The sequence below is a fragment of the Cygnus olor genome, chromosome 3 (genome assembly GCF_009769625.2).
Source record: "Cygnus olor isolate bCygOlo1 chromosome 3, bCygOlo1.pri.v2, whole genome shotgun sequence".
In the NCBI taxonomy this organism is placed as follows: Eukaryota; Metazoa; Chordata; class Aves; order Anseriformes; family Anatidae; genus Cygnus; species Cygnus olor.
Genome location: NC_049171.1, coordinates 58,266,860 through 58,285,486, shown reverse-complemented (window position 1 = coordinate 58,285,486; position 18,627 = coordinate 58,266,860). Strand labels below are relative to the sequence as shown.

At 36.2% G+C, this 18,627-nt stretch overlaps 1 protein-coding gene and 1 long non-coding RNA gene across 3 annotated transcripts in view; one reads left to right on the top strand and one right to left on the bottom strand.

The window, feature by feature from the left end:
• The window catches only part of LOC121067388, a 42,548-nt gene extending 41,378 nt beyond the window's left edge, over window positions 1-1,170 (top strand). For both annotated transcript variants that reach the window (XR_005818274.1, XR_005818275.1), the window contains one exon: window positions 1,109-1,170. This is a non-coding gene — a long non-coding RNA (uncharacterized LOC121067388). The remainder of the gene's footprint in view (window positions 1-1,108) is intronic.
• The window catches only part of LAMA2 (laminin subunit alpha 2), a 381,555-nt gene that overhangs the window by 21,880 nt on the left and 341,048 nt on the right, over window positions 1-18,627 (bottom strand). The window contains 7 exon segments of the mRNA XM_040551823.1: window positions 1,120-1,338; window positions 3,595-3,715; window positions 6,167-6,178; window positions 7,834-7,972; window positions 9,740-9,884; window positions 12,537-12,699; window positions 14,802-14,926. Coding sequence (XP_040407757.1) covers window positions 1,120-1,338; window positions 3,595-3,715; window positions 6,167-6,178; window positions 7,834-7,972; window positions 9,740-9,884; window positions 12,537-12,699; window positions 14,802-14,926 — 924 coding nt within the window.

The following is an 18,627-nucleotide window of genomic DNA, read 5'->3' as shown; positions in this document are numbered from 1 at the left end:
CAACAAAAAATTTGACTCTGCATACCTATTTGCAGGGAAGCAAAGAGACTTCTAACTTAAAATTCTTCTGATTTTTGCTGTTCCAAGGCCTGGTCTTAAATCTATCAAGCCCTGAATAGCTTTGGTCTCAGGGTGAGTTCTGCATTTGGAGGGCTGGCAAATCATGCTTGTAGTTACTCTAGCAACCAATATCATGTTGTAGCAGATATCAAGATCTAACCTACAGTTACTATAGCAATGAGTGTTATGCTCACTTGTGTGACCTGAAGAGCTAAGTAATGACAAAGGTGCCCCTACCCTGAAGTCAATGTGATGTGGGCGAGCCATTATAATGTGCTGTTCCTGGAGTGTGTTGCTTGAGGTCACCAAGGGCTTTGTCCCAAAATAGGTGTGAAGGAGAACAACGAAATATCACTTCCCAAAAGAAAGCAGCAAACATTTTTTTTGCTTATCTTTGTTGTAGTATATCTACCTATTAAGTTTTCAATTATTCAAGACTTGAATAATTTCTAACTCTGCAGGTATTTTCTCTGAATAAATTGTCTCTATCCTCTTCTTCAGAAAGGGAGAGGAGGAGAGGTTGGAGCACTCTTAAATCATAAATCCCACAACAAGGAGCTTATCTTGCATTGCTCTTAGCTTTTTTTTTTTCTTATTTTTTCCCCATTGTCTCAAGGAAAACTGAGTGGTCCTCATTTGAGCCTATGTGAACAGGAATGAGGTGTTTCCAGGCACAAAGAGTGCAGAAGTAGTCTTCAGAATGAGGACTAACATTCTCAAACATTTAAGTTTGATTAAAAAAAAAAAAAAAAGAAAAAGAAGAACAACATGAAACATCTATATCACAGAAAAACAATACATTGTTTAGCAGCAAGCAATGGATGTTCAAATATGATTCCTTAAGAGAAAACAGTTGCTTCAATAAAATAATAAAAAAAATGGAATTCTGAGCCCCTATCAGGTTTTCCATCAGATAAAGGATAATATTAGCATAAGTTATTCCCAGTCACTGAATTTTAACTTAAGAATAAACATGACAGTGCCTTGGAACAAAACTGAGTGGAAAATAAAATTGGTAAAGTCGTGGGTTTCCTTTATCTTTTGCTAGGTTTTTCATACCTGTCCAGTCTGTCTGCGCTTTCTCCTCGGAGGGGGAGCTTTCTTCCTAGTGTACCTGCGTTTTCTCCTCGGGGGGACAACTGTGCCACTTGTACCAAACAAGATGATCCCAGACTCATTCTTTGTGCTGAAGGAGAGATTGATTTCTATGCCCAAGTCAAAGGAGACAGGCTGCAGTTCCACAAAGCCAGGTTTGGGGAAGCTAACTGTATAAATGTTCTGCAGAAAGGAGAGGACAGGAAAGTGCATGAGTAGGATTAAAAGCAGAGCATGAACACACAGCTTCATTAACTAAGATAATAAACTATGTAAATATAACAACTATGAGAGATGGAAAGTAATAATAAACATTAAGCAATTTACTTTTCAAAGTGTTGTGCAAACATGAGTTTACCTGTTTATATCTGGTGCATTAGGATATTTCTAGAATTCTTGGTTACAGGAATACAAAGTTCCAGTCCAATTTCAGAATATCCTCCCATATTAAAACTATCTGCGCAGTTTTTTTTTTTTTTTAAATATGAATGTTTTCCATAGAGTTACTACAGTGAGATTTTGCTTTTAAATCAGTACAATTGTTGGAAACACAAACTAGATTCTATTATTTTTCAAACTTGCCTAGAAAATACTTTCTATTAATGAGTCATTACTGCCTCATTATTATTGCTTCACTAAGCACCATCGCTTTCTTGATGACTCAGGCTCGCAAATGAAGCACTCCTTGCTCATGGCCCAACTCTTTGGACATTTGTAGCTATAAGCACAGTTTAAAGAGTAGAGTATTTCATCAAAACAAAAATTTGTGCATATTCATGAAGACTTTGTGTAATTTCTGCCAGTTCTTGCACTCTTCCATCAGAGGAAGACCACTCTATAGAAAAAAAATGATTTTTCTAAAATAACTAACCATTTTGTTCAGTACAGTAAAACTGTTTTCAGATATAGAGATAAAAGACTATGACAGATAAAATTGTTGATGTTTAACTTTCTCTGAAATACCAGGGCATTTACATAGCTTATTATATGCAGCCTTTTTTTTTTTAATGTTATTTTTAATGCTTTTACTTCACTTATTTTTAATTATCCTACATATCTTGTTTTAATGAGAATACTTTATTTAATTCACCAACAAAATGTTTAATCCAATTAGATTTCAAACTCAGAAAACTCAAGAGTTAAAAAAAAAAAATCCTAAAAAAAAAGTTCTTTCTAAGATTCACAGCATCAGAAGAAAATGAATACGACAATCCTTCTCTCCCATTCAGGAAAGAATCTACAATCAACGGAAATAAATAGGAACTTCTAAAGATTTTTTTCTTCTGAACTCAAATTACTAAGATTTAAAAGAATTTGAGCAATCTGGTTGTTTACAGTTTAGCTTTACCACAAACCTAAAAGATTAAAAATGGCCATCTCATGGCATATCCATTTAGTCCACACCTTATCCAAGAGTCCTATTATTGTATTCTTTTTGTTCTGATGAAGGTAGAATTGATGAATACAGCAAAAGTGGTTACTTGTCTTTAGTTTATGCTGGCCAAGTTCCAGTTACTGTTCAAAGGAAATTAGTAGTGTTTTGGAGAGCATCGAGTAAACAGCAAATAATTTAGATTTACTGTACTGTTATCTGATATGCAGCTCTAGAACACATATATGCTTGCAAAATTATCTTAAACAGCATATGTTTCCAGGGAAGAAATAAAAAGTATTAATCAGGAGACTACTGTCACCTGAAATAATTTTTTTTATATAAGACTCTTTGTTTCCATGGAAAATTACTATATTCTTTCCCAAATTTTGAATCAGGATTCTACAACTTTTATATGAACCAGAAGAGTGTTAATTAGAAGCAGCAACAGTTGAAAATAATTGGACTTGAGCAGTATTCAAAGTTAAAATAATAACACCAATATTGTACATTCTGAGTGATCAGTAAGAAATGTCCCTACAACTTCAGTGGTATCTTGTAGCAATAAGCGTTCTACATTTCCTACCCTAAATGTGACTTTATTTCAGTTACCCCGAGGCTCTCCATGGCTTTCAAAGTCACTCATTCTGTAGAGAAAGATTTTGTAATAAGCATCGTCTAAAAACACCTTTAAATCCTTGAATTTTGTATGCATCATTTTTTAAAGGTTTTTGCAATATTGTCAGTGCCTAATTCTATCCTCATTAATGTCAATAACTCCCATTTCAGTCAGCTGAAACAAAGCTAATAAACATTGTAGAAAATCCTATTTTTTTGAGACAGTTATATCACAACCATCTAGGGATACTGTCCAAGAAGTCAGGATCTGGAAAACTGATCTACTTTCCGATCAGACTAATTAATCTTTCTTTCTCTTAAATAGTTCTGATGTTCAGGTTAGATCTCTGTATTTTTTCTGAATACACATTATACATTAAAAATGTTCTGCCATAAACCAGAAAACATTTATGCCCTTTAAGACCAAAATATATTAAAGTCAGACTAACCTCCAATGTGCATCCTTTAGTTAAACCAACAAAATCAGGACTACTCAAAATATTATACGGTGTCCTTGAAATTTCAATCTCTTTGAGGCAACCTGTATATTTCTTTAAGTTCACTTCAGGCCTAAAAAAATTCAAAAGTACAATTTAGTTTCAAAACCAGACTTTAGCAAGCGCACAGGCAGCTAAATGCAAACACATGCACTTTGAGATGCACAGATGCTTGATTTTTATTTTTAAATACATACATATACACAAATGAATACATCTTGCCTTCTGCCACCTGTCAGTACATAATGCACTCATCACTCAACAAAGGTGTAACAGGAGATTCATCTCCTTTTGGCAATAGACTTTTTTTTTTTCTTTTTTTTTTTGGTAAAGGAGTGTTGTCACGTTTGGTGACAGTGAGCTATGAAATAAGTATTTATTCTTTAGGCAAAGAAGAAAGATGCAAACTGGAAAATCATAACAATAACGAAAAGCCTTGACTGGAAGACAGATGTTTCATTCATCTTTATGCATGCTAGATCTTAATGAAAAAGGAACTTTTGCAGAATATAAATATTTATGAAGTATTTGCCAAAGATTGAAAAAAAAATCACTTGATATTTTCAGTGCTTTGGGAATCCTTTATGGTCACATGGACTAACATTTGATTTCTTTGTATTTTGTATTTCCAGTATATTTCCTATGAAAACAGCTGCATGTTTATTTTAAGCATAGTAATACACTTGACTTTCTTGGGTGGTTAAAGAAAACAAAACACTTGAGTTTGTTATAGAACCCAACTACCCATTCAAGACTTGAAATACTATAGTAGAATTGCAAAGTTCCAGGTTTTGACTCATCAGCTGGAAGCCTGAAGAAAGGAGAAACCCCCTGAAAGTTACACTAAAGATACTTGAATGTAAAAATATAATTTGCATATTCCAAGCCTGGCAACACCAGAGAGAGACTGTAATTGCTGGTAAGATCTGAACCAGGTTTGCATGGAGAAAAGCCTTATAAAGGCAATTCAGAAAAAAATGTTGCCATTCATACCACGAAAACTAAATCCCAAAAGAAAAGCACTAGTTAATTCGTTCACAATATTACAGTCACCCATGAGTGTTGGCAGTTTAGTAGAATGTCTGAATAATGTGAGCAGCTCAAAGAAAGAAAAATGAATTTGGAAAATATATAAGGAGTTAAAACCACGAGGGGGGAGGTGGACGGGACAGAAACAAACAAACAGAAAAACCCACCAAAAACCCACCACTCAACTCCCTGCAAGGAAAGAAAAGCTTTTTAATAATGTTAATTACAAAATAAAACCATTTTGCTTAGATACTGTTTAGCTGCATATTTTGGTACCGAAAGCCATTCTTTGCATTATAGCCATCCTAGCAAGCGCAATGTATTCTCTGGCAAATTTGCATCCTGTATGTAACTTAAAGGAACCATCTGGCTTACTAAAATAATCCTTATTCTGTTTTATTTACAATCACCTAGTTGCGATCATCTTTCATTTTTGATTTTCCTAGCTCTTCCCCAGCTCTTTTAGAGACTCATTTACCAGCAGCAGAAACCTTTTGCCGTGTCCCTGTCAACAGTGCCCATACACTCCTGTCATTGTCGTCCATAACCCCTTCATATTCCTGCGCCCTCTTGTCCTTTTCAATTACAGACTGTCCTCATGCTCTCTGGTTACAGGCAGTTGCTGCTATCTTACAGTTCCTAACTCATATGAACCCTAAGGCCCTGTAAACATTTAACGCTTGATGTTTTCTCAATGAACTTTCCAAGTTCATTCATATCTTAGAAAATTATTGGGCTTTTTTTTTTTTCTTTTTTTTTTTCTTCTCCAAAATAGGATCGATTTCAAGTCAACATGAGAAAAGAGTGGAGGATGGAAAGAAGAAATAATCTAGTTGTCTTTAGTTGTTTTTAAAAGAGTGGGTCTCTTGGATCAGGGTGGGGAAATTACATTCTTAAAACTCAACCTGTGAATTAAGCTGCAAAACAGAGTCAAGTTCAGTTCATATCTGAAAGCTCAAAGCAAAACTGGAAGCAAATAGCTGCAAACTGAAAACACTGTAACAAATAAGTGACATCCCCCGTCTTCTCCCCAGTTCTTAAACTTGGAAGTGGCAAATTTCACCAAAGTCTGCACCTAGCTTTCATACCCATCTCAGGAATTAATTCACAGCCTTGGAGTGCATTGCTCCTTGCCTGACCCTGGACTATGCCGTTCTTACAGACTAGAGATCTTAACCAAACTTGGAAATACAGCTTGTTGTAGCTTTGCTTGGAATGCACTCCAGGGTAATACACAAACACAGCTGAATTAAGCAGCTGTGTGAAGAAAATAAAAGTTGATTGTGTAGGTGTGGGCACAGCATGTAAAATGACAGCGTTAAGCACTTGGAAGCAGCTTTGCTTGTTGCAGCAGGAGCAACTCGCTGAATTAACAGCCTTAGCGTAACAGCTGGTATAAATACTACCCACACGCTGCTTCTGCATTGCCGCTTGTGCTTTCAAGCTGCACTTACTAGACACATGCAAGTCATGCAAGTAATCTGATTATCTTTACCTTGCTTTCATACTAGGATGAGAGAGAAAGAAAAAAAATCAAAATTACATTAATTATAGCAAATGATACTTATTAACAAGGTTCAAAATATTTCACTGTGAAGCAGATATATAAACACATAATGGATGGTGAGTTTCTATACGCACTACTAGGCTATCATAATTAATCGGATTACTCTGAAAACAGATACTTTAAAATGTAGTACATCAGAAAGCTTTTATAATTTGTTGCTGTACTTGGTCGTGAGTAAAAAGCAAATCATGTAAAAGAATTTTGCAGAACTGACACAACCTGATAATTACAAAGTCAGGGACCTCAGCATCTATTGTTTGCAGTAGCTCAGCTTTGCTTTAATCCCCTTTTCACTATTTTTGACTCTAATTTACCTTAAAATTCATCTTGCACCAATGACTGATTTGCCTACAGCTGTAGGCAAAATGGTTACCAGAGGTCCAGGTAGCTGCTGTACACTGGTTTTCTGAGCGACCACAAAGGATTTGTTGAAATATAATTGCTCTAGATATTTTATAATGTGCTGGTGTGATTTCACAATTACACAACATAGTGCTAAATTTCAAGAGGAAAATAACTTAGATCTTTTTATTGCTGGATGATTTGACACCAGAGGTCACTTATTAACCTAATAAATTAACAAATGTGTCCGTTCCTTTAGTTACTGAACAGCCTGTGGACTAATCACACCAGTTCCTTGCACACAAGACAACTTTAAGGCTGTCATTATGCCATCTAGGTAAAGCTGACATAGATTAATGGGCTTGTTTCTGTGTTGCTCATCTGTTCATTGTAGCACAGAATTCTCTTGTTCTTGTAATTGCAAAACTGCTGAATATTCATTTAAGCCTTAAGTAAGCTTTTTGGTCTATTTAAAACCATGTAATACACACACTAAATTCAAGAGTCTGTTATCCAGTTACTTTATTATATTAAAATTTAAGTTTATCAATAATCATATGCAATGTTTTACAAATATATAACAGGAACTTTAATGGAGTAAGAAATTCATGGTCAGGCTTCTGAAGTGAAAAGGTTGACATATTTCATTCCAATTATATTACATATATTAAGGGGAATTTAATTTGTCTAGGAATTTAATTTGTCTAGGAATTTACATCTACAAATAATTTTAAGTGATTTCTAAACACCATATTTTTAGATGTATTGAAACTATAGTGAGCCGGATTATGAAGACATGCATGCCCATTTAACAGTAATCCCACAAGGCGTAGTTTGTAGTTCAGTTTTTCCTACTCATGCACAAGTAAAACACTTGTGATTAATTTTGTGGAGGTATGGAGGTGTTTCTGTATGATTAGAGTCATAAATTCTATTCATCATTTAAGAAAATAGACTTAAAAAGAGAAAGCCAGCTACATCATGGCTCTGAACAGCATCAGAAAGCTGTACAGCACCATTACAACAGTTTATCTTGTATTTGTATAACGTGAACTGTGACCAACATTGAAATGTACAAGTGAAGTTTTGGTCTGGTGTGGTAATGTAGACTACATTGGGAATCTACCATTCACTTACTGCAAATGAGTTCAATAAATGGATACAGACAATAAGATTATACTTCATTTACCTTCCTTTCCCAAAGGTAAAAAAAAAAAAAAAAAAAAAAAAAAAAGTGGTTTGAGCCACGTTACCTTAGGTTTCTAAGGGTTGGCAATCCACCAAAATATATTTTCTCATGTCCTTTTAAGTTGAGCCCAGAGTGGCTGCCTGTAGAAGTTGTTGCTATGGTCTCTTCTTCATTGGTGTCTATGTCTACAATTGATATGTTAGCTGGAAGAAATTTGAGATTAGTTTCAAAAATCAGACACAAACAATTATGTCAATGTAAGAAACCAAAGAGAAAATATTTGGAAGATTCCCAGATGAAGGGAGAGGCAAGGAGTTTGTTTTTTGTTTGTTTGTTTGTTTTTTCAGTGAAAACACTGGGTTTCCAAACTGTCAGTTATGGACATAGGGAGACCCACACTTTTTTGAAGAGATAGAGCAATTCTGTATGCTTTTATATATTCTCTAAACCAGTTTTAATTTGGTATGTTCTCTGTGTCAATGTAATTTGGAGCTAACATTTCAGGACAAACTCAAGACAGAACAGATCATTTTATATTTAATTTGTGATTTCAGTCCAAAGGTTGACACTTTAGCAGGTTTTCTTCAGAGTAAAAGTTTGTTAAGGATTATCATGATGTGCCTAAGAGATTGGCAATCAGTCACTCTAAACAATTTTCAGCCCAAAGTAGTCAATTGCTGTCATGTCTAATCTCAATCTGGATTCACTGATGAACTATATAAAATGATCCTATTTAAATACTTGTTCCATCCATGTTTTCAGTCTGTGGATTAATACAGAATTGAAGGTTCATTGAGAGAGACATGACACACTGAAAAGTGCTGCGTAGCCCCCAAGGAAGAAGGGAACATTATTCCTCAGAAATGCAAAGGGAGTTCTTTCCTTTATTCCTTGCTTCTTTCCTTCTTCATTCCTTCCTTCCTTGCTTCCTTCCTTTTCTTCCCCCCAGACAGTTAAATGCAAGAAATTACTTCTAATATACAGGTGAGTCCCCTGTAGAAGCAGCTGAATAAATAAACGTCCTTTAAAGAGAGAAGGAATGTAAAAAACCTGAAACCAAACTATTCATTTTTCAGGAGTGAAAGAGAATTGAATGGAGGATAGACTTCTTTGCTTTAATTTTCTATACCTGTATCTTCTATAAAAACACATATTGTGTTTGAATGGTATGAAGAAATTACAATTATGTGACATTGTATTTTATCTTAATATGTTTTAAGTATGGGCTAAGATAATTGGATATAAATAAGGTGCAGCAAATCTAGAGGTGAGAGCTTCGATTTGTTCTGACCAGTCGCCCAGCTCTCAAGTCCACTTCATCTAAATGACAAGAGTGAGTCTGTATTTGAGATGCGAAGGTCAGGTGGAGAGCTGGCACTGAAGAGGTCAGAGGAGGAAAAGCATATTTAAGGGGCTCTTGGTGACTCAGAAGATTCAGAAGGCACAGAGACTTTAGCACATAAAGGCACAGTGTGCCACAGAAGTCTGTTGTAAATGGCTGCTGTGCTTGTCTGCTGAGATACTGTACTATCAGTATTTAATGCATTGCTTTTAAAAGAGTTTTGGGATATGCTGAGTATGAAAGGACTGTACAGCAAAAAAGCTATTGCTGTCCTAACAAAAATCACGCAGGTTTGTTTTATTATTTTGAACAACATCAGGGAACTAATGAAAAAGCTTCTTTATTTTCCCACTCAGGAGCTTTTTAGAACACAATTTACACAGCTGTAAAGCAGAATTATGCATGAAAAATAAGCTACCTGTTTCAAAAGGTTATCATAAAAGTCCTGTTTGACACTGTAATCACTCAGATGCAGCCCAACACACCTGTAATCTAAGTAAAAGAAGTTCCTAAACCACTAGAATTTCATAATTTCACCAATTTTGTACATTGTTTTCCCCATAATTAGATGGTTCTGTATGAAATAGGTAACTGGGAAGCTCATGGCATTAACACCACAGGAACTCACCTTGCTTCTGAATTCTTGACAGGGTGAAAGATTTCCATCTGCCATCATTATGATTTTGGTTGCTGGTAACAGAAGCTGTTCCTGAACCCAGATCATAGCTGACTTTTATACGCCCATCACTGAGTTCTACACTCATGAAATCCTTCTGTTAATGAAAGGGATTAAATATGCAAATTATGATTCTTGTTCATTTTGGTAAGAGGCATATAACATTACATAAACACTTTATTTTCTGAGTGACAATAGACAACTTTTTGCAAGCTTTTAAAAAAATCCAATTTAGTGTTTACTGCCTAGGATTGTACTGTATGAAAGTCTGCTGCAAGTTCTATTTTCCCTCTCTCCTTCCCCTTTGGATTGTTAATTTAATTGAAGTTTTACTAATTCAGATAGAGTTTTGCTGGGATGTCTGCACTTTTAATTTCTTAGATTGAAGACAGAAAGGGAAGTGATTGTCCCACTCTACTCTGTGCTGGTGTGGCCTCACCTCGAGTACTGTATGCAGTTCTGGGCACCACAGTACAAAAAGGATGTAAAACTGTTGGAGAGTGTCCCCAGGAGGGCTATGAAGATGGTGAAGGGCCTAGAGGGGAAGACGTATGGTATGAGGAGCGGCTGAGGTCACTTGGCCTGTTCAGCCTGGAAAAGAGGAGGCTGAGGGGAGACCTCATCGCAGCCTACAGCTTCCTCATAAGGAGGAGTGGAAGGGCAGGCCCTGACCTATTCTCCTTAATCACCAGTGATAGGACCCGTGGGAATGGCGTCAAGCTGAGGCAGGGGAGGTTTAGGCTAGACATCAGGAAGAGGTTCTTCACCGAGAGGGTGGTCGCACACTGGAAGAGGCTTCCCAGAGACGTAGTCACGGCACCAAGACTGTCAGAGTTCAAGAAGCATTTGGACTGTGCACTTAGTCACATGGTCTAAAATTTTGGGCAGACCTGTGTGGTGCCAGGAGTTGGACTCAATGATCCTTATGGGTCCCTTCCAACTTGGGATATTCTATGATTCTATGATTCTGTGCATTATAATTACTTGAAACTAATACTCAGTTTTGACTATATGTCTGTACTACAGATAGTATATTTACTATATATCTCAGCTACGGTTAGACATACAAGATAGAAAACAATAGTAAGGATGTTAAAATGGGCCTGTTTACCAAGGGTTTCCCAAGAGTAATCTGTACTGATGGAGCCATACAGATCTATGAATTCTTTTTCTCATCAATCACTGATACCAATAGTTAATCAGTAACTGAAGATGGCTGACTGGAGCAATGGTATACACCTCAGCATCTACAGAAGATCTGGCAGGATACAAAGAGTAAAACAAATAGCCAGGGAACTGGATAGCATGAAAGGCATTAAGCAAATAATGATGGAACTAGAACATGAGTGCATCAGAGAAATTTTGGTTTTAGAAGTTTTGTAGTCATTCTGCTGACGGCTAGTTGTACCTGTGTTCAGATCTAGAGGGAATGGCAATACTTTACTATGTGCTGAATATTTGTGCAAAACTGAGAATAATGTTATGTATATGAACACAAATTTATGTTAAGGAGAGAAGAGTAAAATTTAACAAACACAGTATTTTTGATGCTTACATGCTTTTACATATTTATCCGTGTATCACTAGAAAGAGCATCCTCAATGTTTTCATATTGTGGGACCATATTTTAAAAAATAAATTACATCAGGGACCCACTGCCTTCCAGATCCCAGTGTTTTCCCGTGAGTTCAACTAAATAATTTTTAAATAGAAAAACTACCTAAATTAATAATAATCATACAAAATAATTATATAAATTATTTTAAATAATTATATTATACTTTCAACACTCAACTATAAAATTAATTATAAAAATGACATAAGTACTTCACTATAGTAATAAAATGTTATCTTTTAGTAAAGCTGCTCAGAGGAAATAAGGCAACACCCTCCTCGATAATTCCAGAAATTCTGATGATCTTCCCAAAACACAGGAATCTGAAATAAGACTTATTTACATAGACAGATTTTCTGTAAAACAATGAGAGCTCAATAATTCTTCCTGACATCACTGAGAACTGCTGTTCATAAATACTGGCCCATATGAAAAGAATAAGGAAAGAAGGATAAGAAAAGGACACTGTTCCCAGTCAGACTTACAAATCAGTCTAGATCAGAGATACTGAGACTGAGTTACTCCCAATTCACATGAGAATCCAGCCGGATGTTTTTATAACTTCTCGCATTATCCACACACATTTGATAATGCATACAAATTAAAATCCTGAGTACCTTTATAACTAATGTTTCTAGTCTCTCTTTTAGCAGTAAAAGGCACAATTTGTAAATCTCATAAAAAATGTCATCACCATCACATACTGTTGCACCATTCAGTTCCCCTTTAATACCACTCACATTATAAACAAACTTTTTCCATAGATTAGTAGGACTTCCATCTAAGAGTTGTCTCTTTCCATATTCTCCTTCTCCCTGCTTCCTCTTACGATATTTTAAACTATAAAAGTATAACCATAACTGGCAGTGTCTGTACAGGTAAACATTTGGGATAAATGTATTAATCATTAATAATTTCAGAAAAGCTGGGATCTAACAACTGGATGTGCTCACAAGTCTGTTAACCCTAGGCAGCCAGCTTGTACACTGTAACATTGTCTGTCTTCACTTGGATATCAAACAGCATCATACCAGGACAGTGCTAGATTCAATTTCTATGTCTTCTAATTTCTAAGCCATTGTAAAGATGGCATGAAATCTGTAAGGAGTGTGGAGGTTAATTGTTTGTTCTTACCAAGTCCTCAGTAGCAAGATACATCAGCAAGGCATTGGACGAGAAGGTCCTGAATTTGAACATGACTGTGGAAATATTAGGGTTCCAGCGAATCGGGCGGCTCACCACTGCATAGCTGTCGCCATCGAACTGGACTGTCCCTTCACCATCTGCCACCTGTGGGCTGAAAAGGGGCAATTTCAACAAGTTTCTTTTGCCATGTGAGGTTAAAGAGAAAAAAAGAAGTGTGGGGGAGAGGGGGAAAGGGAAGTGGGAAGGAGCAAGGGGCAAGGAGATGTCTTTCGGGAGTCTTCCTGAACTTGGTTTGATTCTATATCAAACCCACATTCTGACAAGTGGGGTTGTAAGGTCAGCTCAGCTTACTAACTGTCCAACAAGAAAGCACTTTTGGGCCTGTTGTACATATCTTGTGGTCTATAACAAGTCATTTTGCAATCTTCAGTATAAAATAGCATTTATGTAATAAGTCCTGGTTTTGTTACTGCTAGTGTCTCTACAACTTCTGGAGGACCCCAGAGTGAAAACCCTGGAAATTGTGATTCTTTGTTTACCCACAAGCTACAAACACCGCAAGAGGAGAAGCATCAGTCCCTCCACAGGCTTTTGGCATTCTTGTCATGAAAGAGCAGAAAAGATGAGACTCTGAGATTAATATATTTTTTTATGATGGACTCTTGTTCATCTCTGTCACACAGATCAGACAGCTGCAAGACAGTAATCTATCAGTTAATCAGAAACATAATTATAGTTGAACAAGGGATATACATGTGGAATACTGGCTACGGGCATGTTTTTCATTTAACTTAACACACATACAATGATGTTGAATGTAGCTCTCTTGCCCTACATAGCTACATTTAATAGTAAGTTTTTGCAAATAGATTCTGCTGGAGAACTGGACTCTTTCTGATACTGGAACATTGGGTTAAGGTAAAAGGGAGCTTTTAATACAGTTTTTCATGAATTTTAAGTCTAGTATTCTTTTTATCAATCTTTCTCCCACTCACCCAGCTCCAAGCTAGTAGATCTACATTATCACTAATGAATGAGAAAATTAAGTTTAGGCAGAGATCCACATAAAGTTCAGGTACCTCCACTATGACTTGCTTAGAACTGAAATGCATATATCCATCATCATGATCTTTAAGTTTTGACCTAAGCATCAAGGGCCTACATTTGTTATTCCCAAATTTGTTTCTGTTCACAACTGGATTTTCCATCATTTCTAAAGAACTAAGACTTAGCAGGTTTTCAAACTAGGCTGCTTGTTTGAAAACTAGTCTACTCTTAACCTCTCTGACTGAGTCTACAGCTATTTTACTTAACACAGCATGAGCTCTATATGATATACTGACACTGCCAAATTCACTAAAAAACAAGAGTATCTAAGAGGACAATGATGCTTCCATGCAATTGGTTACTGTGAAAGCCACGAACCAGGATGTGAGAGATGCAGAATCACTCTTCTTTACACAACAAGTCCCAGAACTATGCCATAGTATCAGGTGGTGCCTCTGGATGGGGTTCCTCACCAGTTGGCTTTTGACGATGAGATATGGCACAGGAACATGTTTGAGATTAGCTCAGTGGAAAGTGGGAAAGAAGATGGGTCGCAACTCTTCAAGGACAAGGACACACCGGAAAGGAAGTAACTTATTTTGTTGCAAAAATTCCTGAAAAGAATTCTGAGTCTATATATGTGTGACTCCTGGTCCTGTCCAGATGGGTCATTTACCTACCTTACCTGGAACCACAGGCCACTGACAGGACAGGATATCTGTTTCTCTTTTGAGAAAAGAAACAGCTTTCCCCTTTGGTGTCTCTACTCACTCACAGTGGTGGCTGTGAATGCCACTCTGAGGCGTCTGACCCTGCCCTGTGCTGCATGATGTGCAGGCACACACACCACTGCTGCAAAATCCTATCCATATTCCAGACTCTGTCCTACTGTAGATTTCACACTCTTTCATGTTTTGACTAATCCCGGCCACTGGTTAGGTGGAGTCTTTGCATCACAGCACTATTACACCATCTGAATTCTGTTAAGACACTGACCACATTACAACTCAAATCCATTGCTTCACTGCTTGATATAATTGCAATCTAACTTTGTATTTCCTACAACTCTCAGCTTAGTGTACAGCTCATAGCTGTCCATTGCAACTTGATGGCTGCTGCAGAATTTCCTACTGCTTACAACAGACTGTAGCATCCCCACGGACAGGTTCACAAAGGAGCATAAGAAGCAGTCAGTGCATTACCTACCTGACAGCACACCCTTTGCAGTCTCCCTCTATATCCCTGAAATTCCACAGTCCTATGGGTTTGCTGTCTAGAAAGGTCTCACCCATGCAGCCAGTGAAAGTGGTGACTCTTACAGCATCTGACTTCTGTAACAGAAAACACAAACATCTTTAGAACTCAATGAAACAACCTACCGTGTCTAAAAGCATAACTAGTATGAAAGTCACAAATACCAGAAGATGCTTCTTATTATTTTAAATATTAAGAGTAATATTTAATCTATTTAATGCTATGGAACAATTGAACAGCTAAAATGTGAGGTAAATTTTGTATCAGTCAGAATGGAAAAGTCCATTTATTTGAGACCCAGGGGAAGGCTTATGCAGAATGATTCCTGGAGAATGAGAAGCTGCCCTGGCTTCTACATCACCATCTTCTGGCCATTTGGAGAGCTGTCTGCTTGCAGTAGTCCCGCAGTAGAATCTTTTTGAGGTCTATCTGTGTTTTTGTTTAAGACATCAAGTAAAGAGCTATGAGGAATCTTGCCCACAGTACAATTAGCAAAACGTTCCTATCGTACTTCTCAAAAGCCTTGAAATTCAGCAGACCATCCAAGCTAAAAGACCGAATGTGAACTCAGCTGGCTACACCTGTAAAGGTCTTGCTGAATTTTGGATGCTGAAAAAAGTGCAGATGGCAAAGTGATTAAAAGTTTTAACACATCAAAACTCATCAAGCTTGGGTCACACACATGGGAGATAATGCTTGTTTGATGGTAGTATGGTACTACATGGCAGTACACAGAGTACTCACCTAAGAAAGATCTTTCTAAAAATACCTGGTTTCATTTAAATTTCACTTCATCAATATGAACTGATTGAAAATCTATATATTTAGCTATTTGAGATAGATGAGCACCTGCTGTTTTCCACATGGCAATTATGAATATTAAGATCTTGCAAGAGAATATGGAGAAGCGCAACTTGAAAATACAAGCAGAAGTATGACGCAAAAGACTTAATGTGCTGTTGATATTTCCCAGCGTAATTGGGAAGGTTTTAATTAGTAACAAGTATGAACTTAATGTCACTTCTGAGAAAATCATGACATCCATGCATCATAGTCTTCTAACTACTCAAGTCAAATGAAAGATGTTTTTAAAAACTGAAAATGAGCATTCTTTCTGAATACATTGCAAAAAAACTTGCAAAAAGGGATGTAGCTGAAACTCTAAGGACAAATCTAATGCCTATCTCATTATGCAGCCCAAAACCCAATAATATGAAAAGATTTAAAAAAATATCAGTGACCTTGACAAATGCCCAAAACTTTCACAGTTTTAGAAAAGATTCTTAGTTTAACACTTCATTTTGTGAACTTGACAAATCTACCATATGATGACAAGCATTCAAAAAAAAAAAAAAAGAATGTTATTATATATTTTTTTATTCATTTGGCATCTGATTTTCTGCAGCATCCATAGTTTCTGTTCTGGTTCAGTACTGCACCTCACTCTTGACCCTAGAACCATCTTACATGCTGAAGTGTGCTCAGTATCCACCTGTGCCTCACTGTATCTAACTAAAGCAAGAAAGAAAAGCATTCAGTAAAGGGTTCAGACATTACTACTACATTACTACATCCCGAGCCCTTTTGTTTAACAAGATTCATGAAGAGCCCTTGAACCCTTTTCCCTCTAGAGATTCTTTGCTATTTTTATATTTCTAACTTTTTCTTAAATACAGCTTCATGAAGCTTCATCATTAAGTAATTCTTGTTGACTGAGTGCTATTCAAATAATGTTAGTATTTAAATAATAAATAAAACTCCAAATAAATACTAATAATATTAAATAATAAAACTGAAATAATAGTCATCATATATAATGTTAAATACTTTGAAACCCAACCTAAATTAAATAAGATGACCTTTGTTAGGGGGTTTGATATTTTGTTGGAGTGGTAGGTGTCAGCTTTGGGACCTGGTTACTCAAATAATAGATACGATCACTCTTTACACCTTTGCCGCACTTTTTCTACCATGAGGCTGCAATACTAAGAGCACTTTATGTAACAATAAAATATTTATAAAACTTAAACGTAGAGATGACTTCAAGTAAAACATACATTTTTTTATTAGCCTAATGTGACAGATTTGCTTCGGAAGTTTGGACTAGGCATAAGACTACTTTATGCCATGAAACAGAACAGCAGTTGCTGTGTTACTGTAACATCTCTGATTCTCTCAATTCTTAAAGGAAACATAAGATTTTTTTTCAAAGTAGAATTCATGTCAAATCTCTGGAATTTTGATGTTCTAGACCTGTGCATATATAAATGGTGCTATTATGCTTCAGTACTTGCCCCACTTGTGCTCTGCTAACTCATGAGTGAAATCTAAAATAGCATTCAAATAAGACTTGAGTTTGGGTTGGCATTTGAGTTTGAAGTTTCATGACTCCTCCAGTGGATCACCCAAAGATAACAGGCCAAAAACCACTCGACCACTTATTTTCTACAGTCTCAACTGATTCAATGAAATTTAAATAATTTATTAACCAAAGTCTCAAGTGTTTTTCTAAATGTGGAACAATGAAATTATTTTTTAAAATCATAATTCTGGCATTTATGATTGTTACCTGATCGATCCAGTCCATCTTCCTGAGCTAGCAGTCAGACTCTGACAGCTGGGTAGGCATAAACATCCCCATAGACTCTATGGACTTGTGTGCATTTGAGTCTTTGGTCATTACAGCTATACAAAACACTGCAAGCAATGAACAGTCCCAATTCTGCTCAGTGGAGTGTTTATTCCACTGAGTTATTATGGCAAGTAAGAAATGGTACATAATGCCAATGTAATTAAATTTGTTACTGGTGAAAACAGCAGTAGAAACTATCATTTATTGAACATAAAAAAATTATAACCAAGAATGTAAGAAAGCTGAGAAGAATCATTAGGTGTGGGAGATCAACCACCTCTTCCTGCTTTATTTCCATTGCCTTTGAAAAAGCAGATCAGAGGTACAGAGAACAGAGAGCCAGTGAGGCCATTCTCATTTGTAAGGGTTGCTGATCTCTGCAGTATAGAGCTGCTTTTAGCAACTGATGATTCAGTAATTTGTAGAAATATGTTTCAAGGGTTCTTGTTTATGGCTCACAGAATAAAGCAAACACCTTTAGTTGTAGATAGAAAGCTGGAAGGTAGAGAGCAAACCAGGCTCCAAGGAGAACATAGGAAAAGATGACAGAAAGTTTGCTCTTTTTAATACATAATGAGCTATGAATTTGTTCAAGTTTGAAAATGACTGTGTTCCAAAATGTATGGCTATCTTTTAAGATAAAGCTGACTACAAGACACTGATTTCAAGTAAGTAGAATCTACATTTTCTATTTCTCTTGTATCCTCTTATTTTTCCTCTGTCTTGAAAAGTGGTATGTGCAGCCAAATAGTTCTCTGTTTCCCATTTGAACGGGAACATCTATACACATATTCCCAGACCAGAACAATCTAGAAAGTTGAAATTTCTGAAATATAGAAAGTTGAACCATAAAATATTGTGCTACTTCAATATTCAAGGACATGTAAAAACTTAGTTCAAAAAAAGTTCCTTAAGTTCACCGATTGGGAATGTTTGAATGTTATCTTTTTTTTTTTTTTTTCTGTTAAATTATTTTTTTGGTAATGTTAAGACGTTCAACATTAAAAAAACTCAGAATTTCACTGGAACATATATGTTAATTGCTACTTATTGGAGAACATTTTTACCAAAAGATTTTCATTCATTTTATTTGGCATAAATCTTATATTCATTCCCATTAAGTTAAGCAGTGTACAAGCAGTCACC